The 21,732-nt window shown below is 39.9% G+C and overlaps 1 protein-coding gene across 3 annotated transcripts in view; it reads right to left on the bottom strand.

Moving 5' to 3' along the window:
* The window catches only part of LOC149319939 (calcium uptake protein 2, mitochondrial-like), a 117,145-nt gene extending 96,970 nt beyond the window's left edge, over window positions 1-20,175 (bottom strand). For 2 of the 3 annotated variants that reach the window (XM_089512619.1, XM_089512621.1), the window contains exon 1: window positions 19,975-20,174. In XM_089512619.1, the coding sequence (XP_089368745.1) occupies window positions 19,975-20,131 (157 nt within the window). In that variant the 5' untranslated portion in view covers window positions 20,132-20,174. Of the gene's footprint in view, window positions 1-19,974 lie in introns of all 3 variants that reach the window. The other variant, XM_089512620.1, reaches the window with a different exon arrangement.
* Between the last annotated feature and the right edge of the window lie 1,557 nt (window positions 20,176-21,732).

Here is a 21,732-nt window from a genome sequence, read left to right as displayed (position 1 = left end):
TTTCCTGGCATAAGTAAGTCATGAGGTCAATCAAGGCATCTGTCCCCAAATCAGGTATGAACCCTGACCTACTATCCCTGAAATTCCACAGCTATCCTCAAAAATGGAGGTGACCACTAGTATGACTGCTGAAAATATGTTCATTTCCCCCCCAGGAGCTATCTAAACACTGCTTCCTTAATCAGAATAAGCACCATTTCTTAATTTAAAGAAACATTAATTACTTTTGAAACAATAGGATCAAAGAGTGTCCTGGCTACATTCGTCTGCAACTGTTAAAACTTGCCACTTCAGGAGTAGCTACACTTTCTCAAGTTTAGACAAAGTCAGCTTTTGAACTCCTTGCAGATGCACAGGAGGGGAAGCAGGCCCGGGGGGGAGGGGATGAGCATATGATCCCATTAGGCATAGCATATTACGACATTACAATGCTGCCAGCTTTTCAAGTGTTCATTTAAGTTCCTATTCTGTTAAACCATACAATTTTATTTTATTTGACAAACACATCTCCACTTGTTCTTAGTCAATTGTTTTTTAAAACTGCAAAAACATAAATCAGTATTTTCACCAGAGGTAGGCCCACATGGTACAGATTAGGGGACTGTTTTTGCAAAAAAGTTTAACAAACATTTAAATAACACCTAAGCAGCACATATCTGACAGTGTGGAGAACGCCTTCAAGTCATTTCTGACCTATGAGATTTTCCTGGCAAGATTTCTTCAGTATGGGTTTGCCATTGCCATCCTCTGAGGCTGAAAGAGTGTGACCAGTGGGTTTCTATGGCTGAGCTAGAATTCAAACTGGTCTCCCAGTGCCCTAGTCCACTGCTCAAACCACTACACCATGCTGGCTCTCGAAAAAGAGTTTTATTATCTAAGTAAAATTCAATTACAGTATTTATGTCCAGTATATAACTGATTACATTTTACAATTTCCTGCTAATCCTTTAGCAGACACTAACAACCCACTGAGGTAATATAAAGAGCAATGAAATAACTTACAGTAAAAGTTTACTAAAACTGAAACATTATATCAAATTATCTGGGAGTAAGCCCCACTGTAGTTAATGGGTTTTGTTTCCAAGTATACAAGTACAACAACCTCCAGCACAATCCTAAACATAGTTGGGATTTAAGACCTGTGTTGCATTGCTTATCAGTGCCAAATATTTGTTCACATTTAATACACTAAAGCACTTTTGTATGGTAAGTCATATATAATTTTTTCAGATCTAGGAAAAAAATAATGGAGCAGTAAAATAAAATTGTGATTGTAATGTTAAAGGTGCTACAGAAATAACCACAGTTATATTTAGTTAGGAGATATAAGGATGCTTGTATAAATAACTGCTTGGCATATTGACAATAGTCTATAAAATAATATAGTAAAATGGAAATAATTATTTTCAATAAACCTATTAGTTTAAAATCAGTTCTCAGAATTGCTTTGATATGAAATCCTGGCCCCTCTGATGTTAAAGATGTCTCTTTCCCCAATTCCTCAACTTTCAATTGTAAAGGCAGTTTGGTAACTGTGTATATTGCGATTATACTGGAGCTCGGACCAATATATAGCCAGCACAAATTACACTGCATATAGCTACTTTGAAACCCTGATCAGACAGCATTTATGGAGCTCTTAAACATGAAAGATCACAAAATTATTTAATTGGATTGTTCAATTGTTCTCTTGTCTGCATGGACAACTCATAGTACCTCTGCGGTTACGACTTATGCCAGAAAGCTAAAATGTGGTTTTCCTGTATTTCATTAGCCCTGCTACCTCTTATACTTAAATATTTGCATCAAGTGAAGCTGTTGCTTGTGTTTTTTTTCCACCTTTAAAACTAAGTATCTACAAGTCAGGCATCACAAGGGGGGGTTGCAGTTGTCAAATACTTAAAAAAAAAAAAAAGAACCTGAACATGTTTAAGTAGATGTGTCAGTACAGTAATTCTATTATACAAGCAAAGAAAATGTAAGACAGCCTCTCATTCATACAGGACAAATAGCTGTGCCAAAAGCACAAATTACACCTAATTACAGGGTATAACTCTGTCATCTCTCTTTTTATAACCTAGCCGTTTACACACTTTGATTTTTTACTTCCATTTGGGTTTATTAACATCAAAGCTTTGTCATCACTTATCTGTTTCCACAGAGTTTTTACTTGGGGCAATAAAGAATAAAAACTTTGCATTCCAGCATTTCGGATGCAAGAATGGTTTAGTCTGCATTGTTCTTATGATGTTTCATACAAAGATTTTAATAACCATGTTGTTAACTTTATTGCCCTTGGCGGATAAGTCTTAAAATACACTATAATTTAACCTACTGTTGTATTTAAATGCATTAGTACAGTACTCTGAAATTATATTCTTATTGTTAATATTATTTTCATAAACATGACTACATATGTAATTAATACAGGTTTGAATGAGAGTATAATAAGATAGTTTAATTTTAGATGTTTTGTAGGCTTTTGCCAATATTACCTGCCAAGAGGTTGATCGTGTTCTTATGGCAGACTGGTCAGCCATAATGTGGAGTATCTCACAATTAGGAAGATATGGTGGCTATAATGGGTTATGCTGTTTACCATGAAGGCATTTTCCCAGTCTTGTGTTAGAGGCAGAGACAAACTTCAGCTGCATTGGGTCAACAGTGCTTCTCAAGGGGTAGAAATCTTCTGTCTTAAGAGATGTTCCTAAAAAAATTGTTTCTGAACATCCCACTACTGCTTCCCAACTCATGTATCCATGGGGAGAGGCAAGTAAAATATATAATAATTCTTATATAATGGGTGAGCAGAGAAGTGCAGGAGTGTAACCGAAAACCAATTAAAATGTGGATCAAATCCATGTTGTCATTTGATTGGCTCACCATTTATGTCTAATGATATTGGAGTTAGCAACACATTACTTCTCATGGGTTTCTGAAGTTACAGTGTCAATTACTTAGTTTAGCCACTCTGTTTACTGTGGTTACTGTGGTTTATTATCAGCAAATCCTAATTTGAAGCCTTGGTTAATTGCTGGCTTAGAAATCTTGGCTTGTTTAATCATGATTTGTTGGCCCATCCAATCCTGGAATTCTCTATCGTTCTGTAGTTTATTGTGGCACCAGAACTCTGACAGAGAAATCTAAATGTCTCACAAAACTACAGTTCCCAGAATTCCCTAGCATTGAGCTAGAGCAGTTAAAGCAGTCTCAAAGTGGATTATTTCTGCAGTTTGTTTTGGACCATAGATATCTAATGATAATACTCCCCACACAATGAACAACCCAAAAATGTACACTTTCTAACAGGCTGGGTCACAAATTCTGAGAAAACAGTGATCAGCAGTATTAAAGAGTCTTCTTTTGAATAATAATTTTCTTGACCACTGGGGGATCTGCCTTTCTTCTCTTTCAGAACCACTTCAACAATCTTGGACATACTGTACAATCTGCAAGTCTCATCCCTACAACAATCCTTTGTTAGGAATGGCATTTTAAATTATCACAGTTTCCTTCATTAACGGGGTTATCAGTAGTTTTTGAAACACCAAGAATAGCTCTCATTATTCCTGCCCTATCTCATATCTGACCTCCATAATATCTGCATGGTTTGTTGTACCTACACTCTCATATTGAGTCTTCCGGCATTAACACTTGCCTCTTTTCCAGCAGACTCAACTGAGCAAGCCCCAGGTGATGGAGTTTACAGACCTCACACATGGCTGTTAGCACTTTTTTTTGTCTTGTTAAAACACCAGCCTGTTTTACTAGCTGAATGATCCTTTCCCTCAATAATGCACTCAGGTAAGTTAAGTCCCCAGCTCACACCCTGCAACCAAACATACAAGTCTGATAAAACTATCTATAAGCAACTGAAACCAATTTGTGTGTGTGTATGTAAAAATGTGTGATTTTTAAATTAAATCTTTTTCTTGGCTAGACAGAAATTTAAATACAGTATTTAAACAATGAAAGAATTAGAACATGCTAGAATATACCCCTGCTCACAGCTTGGGAAAAATAACTTCTTCAGTCTTTGCCCCTGCTGATGTTTTCCATGTGAAAAGGTATTCAAAGCCATGGACAAATGACACTTTCTGAGGATACAAGGCCAGGATATAGAGATGCCTATCAATGTATGTAAAACAGATCTTGAGGCAACTTGGATCTCAAGAGAAGCATCTCTTTTTGTCTTGCTAATGGAACTATTTTTTTCACCTGGAGTACCCACATGGCCAGAAAGACCAGGCAGCACAAAAGTCCCTCCAACAACACCTGAACTGAGAACAGCAACATCTTGACAGAATGCAGGCTTGCAACTAACATCTTCATAATTTCCCCCCTGCTGTATGCTTTTTAACATCTTTGCCTGATGAAGATGCCAGTGGAGCTTCGAAAGCTTGCAACATGTATTTTGTGCATTTTGGTTGGTTAATATCACAGAACACTATCACTGTTTTGTGGATCTGAGATGTTTTTGTATTTTGCTACATGGCCAACACTGCTACCCCTGGATATGTTTTCCCATATACAATGGCCCTCAAACCTGCGGGGGGGGGGGGATGTAAAAGTTGCTCAAGGAGTGCATGAGACCTACTGGCACTGATCCTTCCAACTCCCAAAGAAAGGCAAGGAGGGTGTTTGAAGCCTCTGCCTGAAGGGGAAGGGGGAGGAGGAGGAATCAGAGATGTTTATCACACTATACTCTTAAAGTGCTACTATTCCACTTTGACTCCTCTAGCTGCCTCCTGTTGCATTCTGGGATTGGCAGTTTTAAGGAGGGGTATTTAGAATTCTCAGGCAGATAAACATCAGAGTTGGAAGAAACCAAAAAGGCCATCCAGTCCAACCCCCTGCCATGCAGGAATACACAGTCAAAACCATCCAGCCTCTGTTTAGAAACCTCAGGAAAAGAACACTCCACCACACTCAGGGAGCGTGTTCCACTGTCAAACAGCTCTTACTGCCAGAAAATTATTCCTAACATGTGGAATCTCTCTCTTTTTGTAGTTTGAAGAGACCTATTTGCTTATAAAATATTAAAATATGAATATAAATGAATGTGTGCATATATTTTTATTCATATACTATGTCCAGTGGATGTGCAATGTCTGTATCCATATGTAAAGGGGGTCACAAGGGTAAAAAATTTTTTAGAACCACTGCCATACAAAATGGGGCTGTTAATTCCACTGCTAGCCCTTCACACCACTGGAAGGCTACACTAGGGATTTCTTTGTGCTTCACAACATAAGGAGCATGCAACACCTACTCATGGAAAACATTGCACCTTTGAACAAGCTGATACATTTAAATAAGTTATGTATATGTGCATATGTAAAATATGTCTCATGCATGAATTTCTCTTTGATATCTAGAAACCACTGCACATGTCTAGTTATTAATGGGACACATGCAGTAAAGTGATTATTTGTAGCTTAAAACAAATGTCATATATAAAGCCACAATCCAGCTCAGGAAAAACTCTACAAATGAAGCTACAGCTAAGGCCTCAGACCGATGGCTGAAAAGGTCCGCTGTTGGGCCATGCTGGAGACATCGTGTTTAGATGCCACACATCCCCAAACCATGTGGAAGTTGCATTGGGACTGTCAAGGCGGCCCAAACCCAAATACAAAAGGAGCGGGAAAACACTGCTCCTTTTGCTGGCCAGACTGAAAACTGCGCTGGCGGCCTGGATCGGGACTGGGCACGTGTGGTTGCTGCAACCCTTGCACGAATGGCACCGGAGTAGCCATGGTTTACTTTATCGGGCCCATCTACTTGAGGCCTAAAATGTCCTAGTCCAATACTGAAAGTGCTATAGAACATTGGCTCTTGCCTAAAAACTTCTAATAACTTTTGACAAAATGCGAATATGAAACTCCATGTTTGCAGACTTCTTAAGAATCAGGATAAAAATGAATATCTATCTATCTATTTAATACTAACTGTACCAACTGTGCTCATTTTTGTCTCTGCCCAGGCTGAAAAACCCAATACATTTTAACTAAGGCAATACAAATCTTTAAAAAAAAAAAAAAAGCGCTTCCCAAACCCTTGTCATATTTTATCAATACCAATTTCTTCTAGTCTTATGAGATGCAATAGTTCAGGTTCGGTGCATTAGTGCCTCATGCAAATTAAAACAAAGTACTGCTTGTGTTTTAATCTTCTTGATTAAAACAAGGACCATGCAAAAAAGACTAGGGCGGGTTACAGACCGCTGCTTTGCGGCGGTCTGCCACCGCCGCAGCTTGCTCCGTGCGGGAGCCGTAGCAGTCACACCGCGCGGCTCCAAAATGGAGCTCCTTCTTGCGACGTCATAGGCGCCGCAACACGTCTGGACGCTATGTGTCCGATATGTAAAGATGGCGGCGCCCATATGAACAGGGCGCCGCCATCTTGTACGTATTCTATACGTACTAGGGTTAGGGGGTGCGGAAACACCGCCCCTTCCTAACCCTAGTACGTATAGAATACGTACTAAATGGCGGTGTGTAACCCGCCATTATTTCAACCTTGTGAAAGCGCTTAAGTTTATTTATTTATGTATTCATTTATAGGCCTAATTATTTAGTAAAGTGGCCATGTTCTATAGAATAATAGACTAGCCATCTTTTATATACTGTATTTATTTTTTAATCTTTTGGTGAAAAGTAATTGGGAAGGCAAAGAAAAATTAGTACAGAGAGGTCATCTTTGTAATTTTATTCTATTCTGATAAATTCCTGAAAAGCTGCTCTGAATTTCCATATAACATAGCATAAAACCAAATTATGTTCACATTTCTACTACTACTTTGAAATTTTACTACATGTATTACTAATACAATACCATCATAAACTTAAAGCTTCAGCTAAAAATAGCCCTTTCCTCTGGTATGCCAATACCTTGATTGCTGCACAGCAGGATACCTGGTCTACTTTCCCAACTTTACAGGAGATTTCTAGTAAATAGCTGTCAACAAGCCTGTGCATGACTGAAGTCAAATTACTACTAGTATGGGAATAGGCGTTTGAACTTTGTGCCAACAAAATATCATGTATCTAATCTAGGGAAGGAATTACAGGCCTCAAGACTGCTATTATTTTATTAGCCATACCACCTTCATTTTGATCTGTTCCAGTAATTTTGTTTGAATCTGCTTGTCAGTGGGACCTTTCTTTGCCATTTAAAGCACACTACATTTTATGCTCCAGAGAAGCTGTGATTCTATTCTGACATTTATGGATTTTAGAAAGGCTGGAATAATTCCTTACATTTAGATATGTACTGTACCATCATCAGAGAGAATAAAGAGAGGCTTTCAAGTGATTAAAATATTCTTTGTCCTATCTAGTTAACTAAACACATTCTTAATGATAAGCTCACAAGTAATTTAATGGTTACAAGTTCAAGGATTACCTTTGCTTATATTTCAAAGCATTAAGGGGGGGAAATCGTAACATGTGGGTTTTTTATCCTTTTAAAATATCTCAAACTCATACTGCTGCATTTTCAGAAAGTTTTTATTACTGGACGAAAAATGCCCCAAATACTTTGGCTATAAACTGTGGGGACTCTCAAAGTTCAAAATACCAATGTCGAAGACACCTTCTTTAAAACCAGTGAGGCAGTCTTCAGAGGAGGTGCCTATGAGATAAATATAGTGTCTACATATGGCACTCTAGATGCTGGACATCAACTTTCATCATCCCTCAAACTGGTTATGTTGCTAGAACAGGTGGTAGTTTGTTGTTGCTAACAAGTTGATCCTTACTCATGTGAGTCCCTATTTTCCACTGCTCTGCTTAAGCCCTGTAAATTTATGGTTGTGAGTTTCTTAATGGAGTCCATACATCCAGCATGTTCCTCTCCCTCTCCATCCCTCCACCTTTCCAAGCATTATTCTTTTCCTATTAGTCAGTTTTTCTCATGACATGACCAAAGTACAACAGCCTCAACTTTATCATCTTGGCTTCCAGGGAGATTTCAGGCTTGATCTGCTCTAGAACTCATTTGTTTGTCTTTTTATTTATTCATTTATTTCCAGGATTTATACCCCACCTTTCTCCCACAATGGGATTGTTGGCTGTCCACGGTATCTTCAGTACTCTTCTCCAGCTCTAATGAATTGATTTTCCTCCTATCTGCTTTCCTCACTATCCAGCTTTCACAAAAGTACATGATAACAGGGAAAAAACTGTACAATTCTAACTTTCATGCTCAGTTATATATCTTTACATTTTAGAATCTTTTCAAAGTCTTTCATAGCTGTCCTTCCCATTCTAGTCGTCATCTTATTTCTTGACTGCAGTTCCCATTCTGATCAATGTTTGACCCAAGGTACAGGAACTCTTTTACTATTTCAATTTCCTCATTGTTTAGGTTGAATCTGTGTAGCTCTTCCATGGCCATTATTTTTGTTTTCTTTATGCTGAGCAGTAAGCATGCCTTTGCTCTTTCTTCTTTGATCTTTCTTAGTAGTTGCTCCTGGTCAGTGATATTTTCTGCTAATAGTATGGTGTTGTCTGCATATCTCAGATTATTAATATTCCTTCCTCACTTCTTCATTCCTCCTTCTTCTGTGTCCAAGCCTACTTTTCTTACAATATGTTTTGCATATAAGTTGAACAGATAGGGTGAAATGATGCAGTATTGCCTGAACCATTTGCCAATTGGGAACCATTCAGTTTCTCAATATTCTGTTCTAACCGTTGCCTCTTGCCCTAAGCACAGATTTTTCATCAGGACTATCAGATGTGGTGCCACTGCTATGTTTTCAAGGATGTTCCATAGCTTTTCATGATCTATGAAGTTGAAGGCTTTGCTATAATTCATAAAACACATGCTGATCTTCTTTTGGAATTCTTTGGCGTACTCCATTAGCCATCGTAAGTTTACAATGTAGTCCCTAGTACCTCTTCCTTTTCTGAACCCTGCTTGTACCTCTGGGATTTCTCTATCTATGTATCACTGGAGTCTGTGTTCCATAATTTTGAACATAATATTGCTTGCATGGGAAATTAATGCTATGGTCCTATAGTTGCTGCAGTCTTTTGTGTCCCTTTTTTGTGAACTGGATGGTAGTTACAGTATAACAATCTCTGGAAGGCCACAAGCTGCCCACCCTTATGCTAAACCTAACACCAGTCCAACCTAGAGTGGTTCCAATGAAATGGGTGAGACCCAAATTAAGCTGAACATTTTTTCATCTCATCCAAGATAGTGCACTTACAGTACACATAGCCATTTTGCTGATACAACATAATGGATACAGAACTCCTCTCTAAGCTACTAGGGGGAAACTGTCAAATTTCCATAAACAAACATTTTAAGTGAATGTATTAAATAAATATTTTTCACCAAGATTAAACAGCACAGTTAAGAACAGAGAAAAACAATGCAAAAAACAAACCAAAACAAACTTGGAGAGAAAGCCAGTTTGTATGCACAACATACACAAGGCAAAAGGCGGCAAAAAAGAATTTTACTTCTTGACAAATAAACAGGTTTTCAGATTTTGCAGTCTAAGTCCTTATCATCAGGCTCAAGTTCATATTTCTTCAGATGTATCACATAAATATAGTTGTATGCAAATATATTTTTATACTCAATGTTATAACCATGACAAAGTAGATCACTTGTGTGTAAACTGAAGAAAGAGTGGCTCAATCAACACAGAGTGCCAGAAAGCTTACGCCAACAAAGCAGTAATTGTACTGCTGTGACTTTGGGAGTCTCTATATGCAACATCACTGGCCTATGGTGCTAATTCTGCTTTAAAACAACCAAAGTACACCCTACACACTTTCTCTAAGGGAAAAGTAATACATTGCCAGGAAGTTGATCTGTAGATCAAAATAATTTCCAGTTTGGTAAAGAAAAAGATACAAGGAAGGGTACTGAACTATTTTTACAGACGTTGAGTCTCCTGGAACACAATCATTTTGGTGATTTAGGATAACTCTCCTTTCCCTGCTGGAAAGATTTAGGCCATACCAAGATCATCCAGGGAGTTCAAAGTTTCAGAAGGGTAAGTCCAGCCACCATGCAACACATGGGTTAACAACAAGAGCACACAGGGAACAATAACCATATACAATTTGCAGACATACCTTATGCAAGAACTTAATGCTTGCTCATACAATAATTAAATAATGTTTCTATCAGCACAACTTCAACAAAACATCTATCAGTCTGTTATTGTCCACAAGGGCCACAACACTGGCAAGGATACTGATTGCACTTGATAGTACAGAACTGACTACTGTAAACATCAACCATCAACCCCATAATTACTATGGACACATAATATCTCTCAAGAATACGAAGTCGCAACATAGAGATCTATGAAAATGTGTCATTAATGTAGGGCCAAAACACTTTGAGACCACCTTAACTGCCCTGGTTCAATGCTGGGGAATTCTTGGAACTGTAGTTTTGTAAGACATTTAGCCTTCTCTGTCAGAGAGCTCTGGTGCCACAGTGTCATGCCCAGCCTGGAGGACGGCTTGGAGGACTCAGAGGATGAGCTAGAGCCCCTGGGACCTGAACCTGTAATGGAGGAGCCAGAGCCCCTGGGGCTTGAACCTGTAATGGAGGAGCCAGAGGCTGGCCCTAGTTCTGCTGGAGCAGAGTCTATGGCCCCTCCAGAGATTCAGCAGTCAAGTTTGCCTGGTGCCGAGGCTGTGGACACGGAGGAGGATCTGGGCAGTGTGCCTACCTTCAATGAGCGTCGAGCAGAAAGAGAGGGCCTTCGAAGATCTCGGAGGTTTTATCAGAAGCGTCTTCGTAATCAGACACAGCTGAAGGCCGGCTCCTTGCCTTCTTAAGCACCTGGAGCATGTGTGGTTCTTTGCCAGTGGATATCTGACTCTTTTAGAGGAAAGACCCTGTCTCTGGCTCCTTTGGCTTCTTGTCTTGACTACCCGGAAACCTTGACCTTGGACTGCTTTATCGACCTGCCTATCTGTTGCCCTGAACCTCGGACCATCTGACAATTCTCTTGGTAATCCCTTTTGGTAGAGCTACTGTGAATCTCCAGGACTGTGTAGCTTACACTGACTTTGCTGTGCTGGGAGGGGGTTTGTTTGTTTGAGAACTAGCTGCCTTATCAGCCCTTTGGCTGCTTTCCCGGATACACAGTAAATTACAGTTCCCAGGATTCCCTAGCACTGAACCAGGGCAGTTAAAGCCATCTCAAACTGGATTATTTCTGCAGTATGTTTTGGCCCATAGTTTGGTAGCCTAATAATAACCTGATCTATTATTTTATTTTGGTGGCAGCAAAACAATTAGAGACCAAAGTTATCAGACCTTTGCCATCTATAATAAATAGGCTATTTATTTACACCCAATAAATACCCACAGAGAAAGAAACAACCTTTAATACAGGGGTAGGAAACCTTATTGAGCCGGGGGCCGGGTTGCTGCCCCTCAGACAACTGGGGGGGCCGAAGCCAAAAAAAAATAAATAATTAAATAATTTTTTAAAAAATTAAATAAATAAATAAACTGGGACAAATGTAGGACAAATTTTTCAAATGGTGGACACTTTTTTTTAAAAAAGTGGAGGACACGCAAAAAAATTTGCTGATTTTTTAAAAAATGTTAATATAAATGCATGTTTCTGAGGCTTCTATAGACAATTGCCCCTGCGCGTGCGAGGCCAAAGGCCCCAGCGGCAATCGGCGGCAGGACCGGGCTGCGGCCGGTCCCAAGGCCTCGTCGGGCCGCAGGTTGCCTACCCCTGCTTTAATATATTGACAATATAAAAATATGGCAAAGTCCTAGCACAGTGACAAAGTACAGTAGAAATTATTTTTAGACTTTATTGGATTGAGAGAAACATTAACACAAACCATGATGTTTCAAAGTATGGTATTTCAAAGTTAAAGATTCAAATTATTTTTTATCTTGCATTCAAAAAGCTGTAAGTGCTACTACATTGTGAAACAAGTGCATAGTAAAATAACTTCCTAAAGTTAAACGTAATAGTATGGCCTTACAGATTCCATACTTGCTATATTATTGATTCTTTTGGTTGCTTAGCACAACAATGTCGCTAGAATAGTAATGCGAGTTATGACCCAGGTATTGAAACTTCATCGATATCTGAAATGTAAAGAATCTCCTTAATAAATTTTCACAAAATGTTACTACAAGACTGGAAGTTTTTATATCTAAATATAATGTACAATAAAAATAGCGTTTGAGAAAGTGTTCAGATGCTTTTCAATATAAAAGGAAGCAAATGAAGACAACTCATATTAACAGAACTGTAGACAAATGCTAGAGAACATTGCTCACATTAGAGAACACTGTTCACTTTAATCATGAATATCATTATTTTTTTATAGATAATTCATAGAAGGAAATGTTAACAAAACTATAGTACTAGAATTAAATACTATTTATGCACACAGATCCCTATCATACAGTTTGTATGTACTTCAGACCTTAGTTTATTTGGAGCAAATAAATAAATTTTATTTCCCATGATATGGATTAAATGGGAAATATGAAATTTTCCCTCATGAGCTCACATTTCGAAGGGTTGAAATGGAAAATTTGAGCCTTCCTGTCATGTCAATTCATGAATCAATCAGCTGGAAGAAGATGCTGGCAATGTGTCAAACACTTGTTCAGACTTCACAAATATACTCTCCAGTTCTGTGAATCTTGATAATGCTTTCTGTCATAGAATATACAGGGTGGAAATCAATTTAGATAATGTAATGTTTATTACACTGCTCTGAAGACTCATTGATGAAATTAAATGCTTCAATAGTGGGGGGGGGGGGGGGGTTTGGCAGATGTCTTTATAGTTGTAACAGTCTGTCTCCAGTCAACTTTATGAAGCTATGCTGTTTCCTAATCAGTTTTTTCCTATGAATAATACAGTCGGCCCTTCTTATACATGGATTTTTTAATACATGGATTCAAGCATACATGGTTTGAAAATGTTTTAAAAAGTATAAATTTCAAATATCAAACTTTAATTTTCCATTTTTGATAGGGGATACCATTTTACTATGTCATTATATTTAATGGGACTTGAGCATACCCGGATTTTGTTATATACAGGGGATCTTGGAAACAAACTCCAGCGTATAACAAGGGTTCACTGTGCAACCATCAGTGTTATAAAGAAACCAGAGAGAGTAGGCAGTAAGTCAATGTTACCTTATAAACACTTCCTCAATTTACTGCAACAAAGATACACAAAATAACAACCATTGAACCACAGAATAGTTGAATGCAGTACAGGCAAAAATTTTTTTGCTAAATTACAGCTTGCAAAACAGCTCTTTTGTTGTTGCTGATTCCAATTCCCATCAGCCTTAGCCGCCATGGCGAATGATCAGGGATCATGGGAACATCTAGAGAGGAACAGTATTTCCACTCCATGCCTTAAAGACCAAGAAATTTATACTAGCATAAGTTATCTTGTTGTTTCTGTTGTTGTGGTGGGCCTTCAATCATTTTCGACTTATGGCGACCCTATTATGGGGTTTTCTTGGTAAGGCTGGTTGAGGGGAGTACCTACACCTTCCTCTCAGGCTGAGAGAGTGTGACTTGCTCAAGTTTTCAAAGTAGCCATGCAACATAAAATGTCTCTTCCAGCATAAAATGGAGGTAGGGAGGGGGAAGGAAAAGGAAGAAATGTAGCAATACCTTCAAGTCAATGTATTGTATTAGTAGCGGTGCTACTGTTTTATTGGGTGTATTTTGTATGTCATTGTAGCTCTTAATGTTGTAATGTTTTTATTGTTGTAATCCCGCCTCGATCTGCAGGGAGAGGTGGGAAATACAAATTATTATTATTATTATTATTATTATTATTAAGATTAATTAGATTTTATTTCTTCATCGATATAAACCCACTTCAGATGCTTACAGAATGATAAATGTTCAGGTATAAAGCATCCATACACAGTTGTGGGAGTGGGGATGAAATGTAATAGGATCTAGAAGAATGCAAATAATGGACTCTTGCTCTACATTTTCAAAGGGCTGCGTATGACGATACAGGTCTTTTATATCTTTACAGTAAAGTCATATTGATGTGTGACAGCAATGATCTGCTTACTAAAAGTCAGTTCCTTGTAACAAAAGATTATTTTTGTTATAGTAGCCTGGATTCTTGTATCAATATATGTAGTGTATGAAACTACTGTCTTTGTTCATACCTCTATTAATGGATTGGCGTTTGAAATTATAATTCAATTCAGCTGTTCCTCTTTCTACTCTTCCTTTGTAATTTCACAAACTTTACATCCAGTAATGTATGTTCAGTAAGGCTGAAATGATCTACAAATGGTTTTTGGGTACTGCCATTTTAAACGTCAGATTTGTGTCCATTTATCTTCCCCATAGAGACTGTCCTGTTCGTTCAATGTACAGTGTTTGCTGACACAGGATGACATATATCACATTGGAGGAAGAACAAATAAATGTACCTCTGATGTTGCGGATGATGTTACTGGTTCCTATAATATTGCACTCAGATTAAATATTGGGACAGGGTTAGCATCTGGGTTTGTGGCAGGGTCTTGTCCCTGAATTACTATCCACGTTATGTGTCCTGTTGTAAGCAAAGAGTTGTTTAAGATTAGGAAGTTGTCTGTAGGCCAGAGGCCTGACTCCCAAAGCATGAGAAAAGGCTGTATTGTTCTCCTGGACTGGTTGTAGCTCATTGATAATACATTTCAGTGGTTTCAGCTGGGGTGACCACTAAGAGTGTTCTGTCATTTTGTATTCTTGGTATTCATGTAGTAGATTGTTCCTGGATATTAGTTTTGCTTTTGTTGTTGTTGTTGTTAACTACCCTGGAGTCTATCTTGACTCATGGCGACCCTGTGTTTGAGACATCTCCAAGGCTCTCTAAATTCACTACTTTACTTCATTCTTGCAGATTCATATCCGTGACCTCCTTAATTGAGTCCATCTATCTAGCACGTGAAATAACCAGCTGGAATCATGGTACCCAAAAGATAAAGACCAACAGCAAAAAGGCAACCAGTAAGTAAGTGGACTAGCAACTTGAAGAATAAATCTGAAATAAGGATTAATATTTAGGCCTAAATACTCTAAAGGCACCAGACTCTGTCTGATCTTGAAAGCTGATCAGAGGCAACCAGGTGCTATAGGCTATATTTTAGAGGAAGGAACTGGAAAAGCACCTCTGAGTATTCTGTGCCTAAGAAAACCCTATGAAGTTCATGGGGGTCACTATAAGTTGACAAGTGACTTGACGGCACATACACACACAAGGATAAAAATTAAAAGAAAAGCTTTTCAGTATCAAAACTCCTCAAAGAAACTTGGCCAACATTCCTACTGACCCCTCTATTACAATGATCCTCTTCCTTGTCTGCACGAGTTGTTTGGCAGCTTGTAAGTTAAGATACCTCCACTCACAGACAGTATTTATTATTGCATCTTAGGCGCAAAACAGACAGCCCCGAAGGGACAGTTTCAAGCCACCCCTTCAGAAGATGGGTTGGGACCACGTCAACCTCACACTGCTGCCCCAATCCACCTTTTTGCCAGCCAAAAAAGAAGCAGCAGGGAGCCACTCCTTTTTGCACTAGTGAAAAGCCGACTTTTCCTGCCCCACTGCAGAAAGAAGATGGCTTTATGGTGCTCTGGTGGCATGCCGTGCGTAAATGCTGCACTGCTAGATCACCAAGAAGCTGGCCTACATGTGGGCAGCTGGAAGCTAGCTTCCAGGTAGTTTCAGAGTGTGCAGCATCAAAACATCGCTCTCTGAAATCGCCTGGATGGGGGCCCAAAGCAGCAGTCTGTTTCACCCATTACTTAGGTACAACTAAAAAAAGTAATAGTCTGCGTATTAGTTGAAGTTCATTAGCAATACAGTTAAATCATTGATCATTCTGTACTACTTTCCAGGCACAAAGTGGTCTCTAAATCGTGTGTCAGATTGTTAAACCAATTGAGGCCAATGTGTTTTCTGTTCAAAAAAACTTTGAAGTAAACTAATTTCTTCTGAGCTTTTGTCATCCAGAAGCTGTAATGTATATAGAACACTTAGAAGGGGCATTAAATGCAAAAATAAATCATACTGCCGAAAAACTGGCTGAGCTCAAGGATTAGGATCACAAAAGTAAACCCATAAAAGCAAGACATTCCAAACTCAACTTTGGTTTATTTATTTTATTTATTAAAATATTTATATCCCACCCTATATTTGAGGATCTCAAGGCAGCAAGGATCTCAGGGTTAATGACAGACGCATGCTATGTAGCGGCATGTTAATGCAGAGGATTGCAAGTTGTCTGAAAATAAACATTAAGTCAAAGCAGCAACAGATGTTTGATAGAAGTGTGCCATCTCAAAGCCTTCTGCTGTACACTGGAAATACAGTGCTAAAGATAAACAAGTATGCAGTATTACTATGTCCAGTATTCAACAATAGTAAAAAATGATTGTGCTAATTGCTTCGCAGTTTTCACACAGAATAAGAATGTTTATTTTAAGCACCACCAAAGTCTGGTATATTATCTTAATGCTAAATTCTAAAAGAGGAAAGAGCCAAATAGAGAAAAGCAGAGAGTCAATCAAATTATTCATAATCTGAGTAACTCAATATGAATGATATTTTAAAATTCCACACAGAGAATTATGAAAGTCTTTGAAATGTGTCAGAATGTTAGTTTCAGAGGTAGACAGCACCAAATATCAACAGCATGGCATTCATATTATAAATAATAATAATCAAACTTGTATTTATATCCCACTTTTTGTTAAGCAGTGTACATTAAAATGATACAGCAATATATACAATCCCCCCCTTAGAAAAGGATTAAATAGTTCTAACAATTAAAATTACAAACAATAAAATTTAAAAACAGTAATACAATAATACAATGACAGTGGGCAGAATCATCACTTATCATATATATGGGGGGATTTTTACGTGGCCAGCTTATTTTAAGCATTCATGGCATCTCAGTGATTCTCACAAGAAACCTAGGAAAGTAAATTCTCCCCATACTGTAGATTCTGTGGAGGCAGGTACTAGGTTTGAGAAAGAGTAGATTTTCTGAGGCCTTCAAGCCAACTCATTGCTAAGATGCAAACCAGGAGCTTCCCATCACCCTGTCCTTAGCTATTATGCCACCAACTATTTTATTGTTGTGTTGCTACAAACAGACAGTGCTCCTGGAGAGAAATAAGACATCTTACATCACTTCTCCCATGAAACAGGAAGTAAACCCAGAGAGCATCCACAAATTTCTTGCTTTTTAAGTATATAAACATAAAGAAAGATAAACCATCAAATAAAGGTTGACATTATCTGAAATGTTTGGGACCAGAAGTGTTTTGGATTTTGGATGTTTTGGGATTCTGGAATATTTGCATATACATAATGAGATGATATCTTGGACATAGGACTGAAGTCTAAACATGGAATTCATTGATTTTTCATGTACACCTGAAGTTAAATTTAAACATAACATTTAAATAATTTTGTGCATGAAACAAAGTTTGTGTAAATGGAACCATCATAAAGCAAAGGTATCACTAGTGCCAGTGGATTAATAGATTAACAGTTGTTGCTGTGCACCTTCAAGTTGTTTCTGATTTATGGTGATCCTATCACAGGGTTTTCTTGGCAAGATTTGTTCAGAAGGTGGGCAGCTTTTGTCTCCCTCTGAAGCTGAGAGCTAGGCTTGCCCAAGGTCACCCAGTGGGTTTCCATGGCCAACTTGAGCCTTGTTTTGCAGAGTCCTGTTGTTGTTGTTGTTGCTATCACCTGTATATTTATTTATATCCTGCTTTCCTCCCAAAATCGGGACTGAAAGCGGATCACAATTTACAATACGATTAAAAACATACAAAAAGTGAGCATTAAAACAGAATTAAACTATTGCAGTATTAAAACACACTACACATTAAAATAATAAAACACAATAAAACATCTTCAGCATTCTCTGAAGATGCCAGCCACAGATGCTGGCGAAACGTTAGAAAGAAACTCTTCTAGAACGTGGCCACATAGCCCCAAAACCCCACAATTAAAAAAGCAAAAAATCCTAGTCCAATGCTCAAACCATTACGCCATGCTAGCTATATGTATGCTGGTGGACTCTTCGGAAATTTTTAAAACACCTTTATATAAAATGTACTGTAAGAAAGTAAATGGAAGAGAAGGGACATCTGGGAGGAGCCATAGACAATATATCTTCATTACGCCTGAGGGCACAAACAACCATAACAGTAACAGACCAAACTACTGCCAAACTCCTAAAGCCAAGACTTGCATAAAGGATGTTGGGGATTAACAGCATACTTTGGGTCTCAGAGCCCCTGGCGTTATTCCTTTCACTATAAGAGCATTTTAGAAGAGAGAGCCAACATGGTGTAGTGGTTTGAGTGTTGGCGTACAACTCTGGAGACAAGGGTTTGATTCCCTACCTGGCTATGGAAACTGACTGGGAGTGAATCTAAGCTGTTGAAAGTTTAAGTGCTATAGCTTCATTCTATGGAATCCTAGGATTTGCAGTTTGACAAGGCCTTTAGCCTTGGCTGCCAGAGTGTTCTGGTGCCTCACAACCTACAAACCCCAGGATTCTATAAGATGGAGCCATGGCAAAGAAAGTGGGGGCAAACTGCATTATTTCTACAGTGTAGATGCTCCCTTGGTGGCCCTGGGAAAGCCATGCATTCTCAGACCTGAAGGCACATAACAATACAGCAACAACAGAGAGATCAAGCCTCTTTGCTCCCATCCTTTCTTGTTGGGGTGGTTGTCAAAATGTATTTTTATTTATCTGTAGGGATTTACACTGGGTGACCAGATGTTGCAGCCGCAAAGGAGGACAGAGTTTGAACTTTGGGACTGTGACTCTGGAGACCAGGATTCAAATCCAGGCTCAGCCATGGAAACACACTGTGTGACCTTGGGCAAGTCACACTCTCTCAGCCTCAGAGGAGGCCATGGCAAAACCCCTCTGAGGAAACTTGCCAAGAACACCCTACAATAAGTTCTCCTTAGGTTCTCTGGATTCTCACATGCATCTGACAACGTAGGCTCAAGTCCACATATGTCAGAACACAACAAAACAGCAACAAAATTAAAAATATGAAAGCACCTGCAAACAAATGTTGGAACAACAGAGGCAAAGAAGAGCTTCAAGTATCAAGGCAGGAAAATAATGGGGGGGGGGGGGGGCGGAGAGACATAGTTCCCTGCAAGATCTCAAAAGTTAGACTCTTTATCCTGGGCTTTATGGTGACTATTTGAGATAATTTAAACCTTGGGCAAATCACACTCTCTCAGCCTCAGAGGACAGCCATGGCACTATTCTGCTCTGGTCAGGCCCCACCTGGAATATTGTGTCCAGTTCTGGGCACCACAATTTAAAAAGGATGTGGAGAAACTGGAGCCATGTGTCCAAAGGAGGGCGACAAAAATGGTGAAGGGTCTGGAGACCATGCCCTATGAGGAACGACTCAGGGAGCTGGGGATGTTTAGCCTGGAGAAAAGAAGGTTAAGAGGTGATATGATAGCCCTGTTTAAATATTTGAAGGGATGTCATATTGAGGAGGGAGCAAGCTTGTTTTCTGCTGCTCCAGAGAACAGGACCCGGAACAATGGATGCAAGCTACAGGAAAAGAGATTCCAGCTCAACATTAGGAGGATCTTCCTGACAGTAAGGGCTGTTCGACAGAGGACACACTCCTTCCTAGGAGTGTGGTGGAGTCTCCCTCCTTGGAGGTCTTTAAGCAGGGGCTGGATGTCCATCTGTCGGGGCTGCTTTGATTGGGAGTTCCTGCATGGCAGAATGGGGTTGGACTGGAGGGCCCTTCTCGGGGTCTCTTCCAACTCTGATTCTATGAACCTCCTCTGGAGAGCCTTGCCAAGAAAATCCCATGACAGGTCCTCCTCAGGGTCGCCATACGTCGGAAACGGCTTGAGGACCCACACCAACGAGGACGACAGAGAAGCCATGGCGTTACCTGAGCCTGGACTGTCAAGAAGCCTCTCCTGCTCCTCCTTTTGCGGGAAGAGTCCAGCAGCGCGGCCCCTGCGACCGCAGAAGCAGCAATAGCGGCAGCGGCAGCAGCGGCAGCGGCGGCAGCGGCCCTCCCTTCCCCGGCGCCATGGCCGCCCCATTGAGGCCCCGCCGCCACAGAGGCCCCTCGCTTAGCAGACGCCCGGGCCGCCAAAGCCGCCAAAGCCGCCCTCCAGGCCGCCGCCATTTTCCCGGAAACAGAAAGAGCCACGCCACGCCCCCCGGGGACCATAGAGCTGGAAAGGAAAGGCTAGACAGTCCTCCACGGATCCCAAGGCGCGAGGAGGGGGAGGGGCTGGCACGTCCTCCTTTTCCAGGACGCGTCCTACATTCCGAGCTCTCCTTGTCCAGGGCTCGGGATGCCCAAATGTCCTCTGTTCCGTCCCTGAGTAGCAACACTTTGGCCGGACGACGTCCTCTTTTCCCATTCTTAGCCGTTCTGTCCAGGAGGAATGCCCAAACGCCCTTCATTCTGGACATGAGTAAAAACAGCGACTAGATGCCCTCCTTTCCAGGACATGTCCTCCATTTCAGCCTCCCCTCCAGGAGGAATTCCCAAGTGCCCTCCCTTCTGAGCATGGCAAAGAAACACCAGCTTCGGTTTCGATCAGCGTTTCTAGCTTTTTATTTGGCCATATGTCCTCCATTTTTTCTTGGAACTCCCCACATTTCGCGGTGTCCTGTCACAAGGTTTTTCTTGCAGAGTTTCCTCAGAGAGGCTGAGAGAGTGTTGTTCCTAGACTTAAGCCTACTTCCTCAGATGCAGTTGGATATAATAATAATAATAGAGAGATCTTGGAGCACTTTTGAGACTCAACTGAAAGAAAGAAGTGGGCAGCATGAGCTTCCATAGACCTCCATCTACGAAATCACACTATTGTTACCCTTGGTTCATGTTTTTGTTTGCTGTCCATTATATTTTATTACTTAAATGTCAATATGTATTATGTTTACTTTTGTAGACTGTATGCCCTTGGCAGGTTTCTTTTGTTTTGTTCTGTTTTTTAACTCATCCTATGTGTATGATGGCGCTGCGTTAATTTACAGCGCTTTATAAACAAAAATAATAAGAATAATAATACTTCCTCAGATGCATTTGGAGAAGTAGGAGTTAAATTTTGCATCTGAGGAAGTAGATTGAGGTCTAGGAAAGCTCATGCTGCCAACTTCTTTCTTTCAGTTTAGTCTCGAAGGTGCCTCAAGATCTCTCCATTATTATTATTATGATTATTATTTTATCCAGCTGCATCTGAGGAAGTGGACTAGGAAAGCTCATGCTGCTAAGGACCATATCTTTATCTTTATATTTGATTTATATCTTTCAATTCATTGACTAATAACCTGGCCAATTAATTTAACAGTAGCAGCAGCTTCTTCTTTCCAGCCCTCAGAACAAGGGGGCGGGGCAAGATCAAAAGGAATTCGAACGTTCCGTTAAGAAGACCGTTAAAGGGTCTTTCCCGCGCTATTAGAATTCTATCAGCTGCGCATGCGCTCTCTCTCTCTCTCTCTCTCTCTCTCTCTCTTCCCGCGCACGCGCAGTTTGCAGAGGCGGGAGGGAGGGGGAAGAGAGAGAGTAGGTTTTAGCGCGAAGAGCCAAACAGGCGTGAAAGCATTGACTGACGTTTTCTTTCGACGTCCTTTTCCTGTAGCTCTAGTAGTGTATGGGGAAAGTGGAGAGGAGGACAGGGACTTCCATTAG

The sequence above is a fragment of the Sceloporus occidentalis genome, unplaced genomic scaffold, assembly GCF_023333645.1.
Source record: "Sceloporus occidentalis isolate IW3139 unplaced genomic scaffold, rSceOcc1.0.p SCAF_2, whole genome shotgun sequence".
NCBI lineage: Eukaryota > Metazoa > Chordata > Lepidosauria > Squamata > Phrynosomatidae > Sceloporus > Sceloporus occidentalis.
This window is presented reverse-complemented; position numbering and strand designations above follow the sequence as displayed.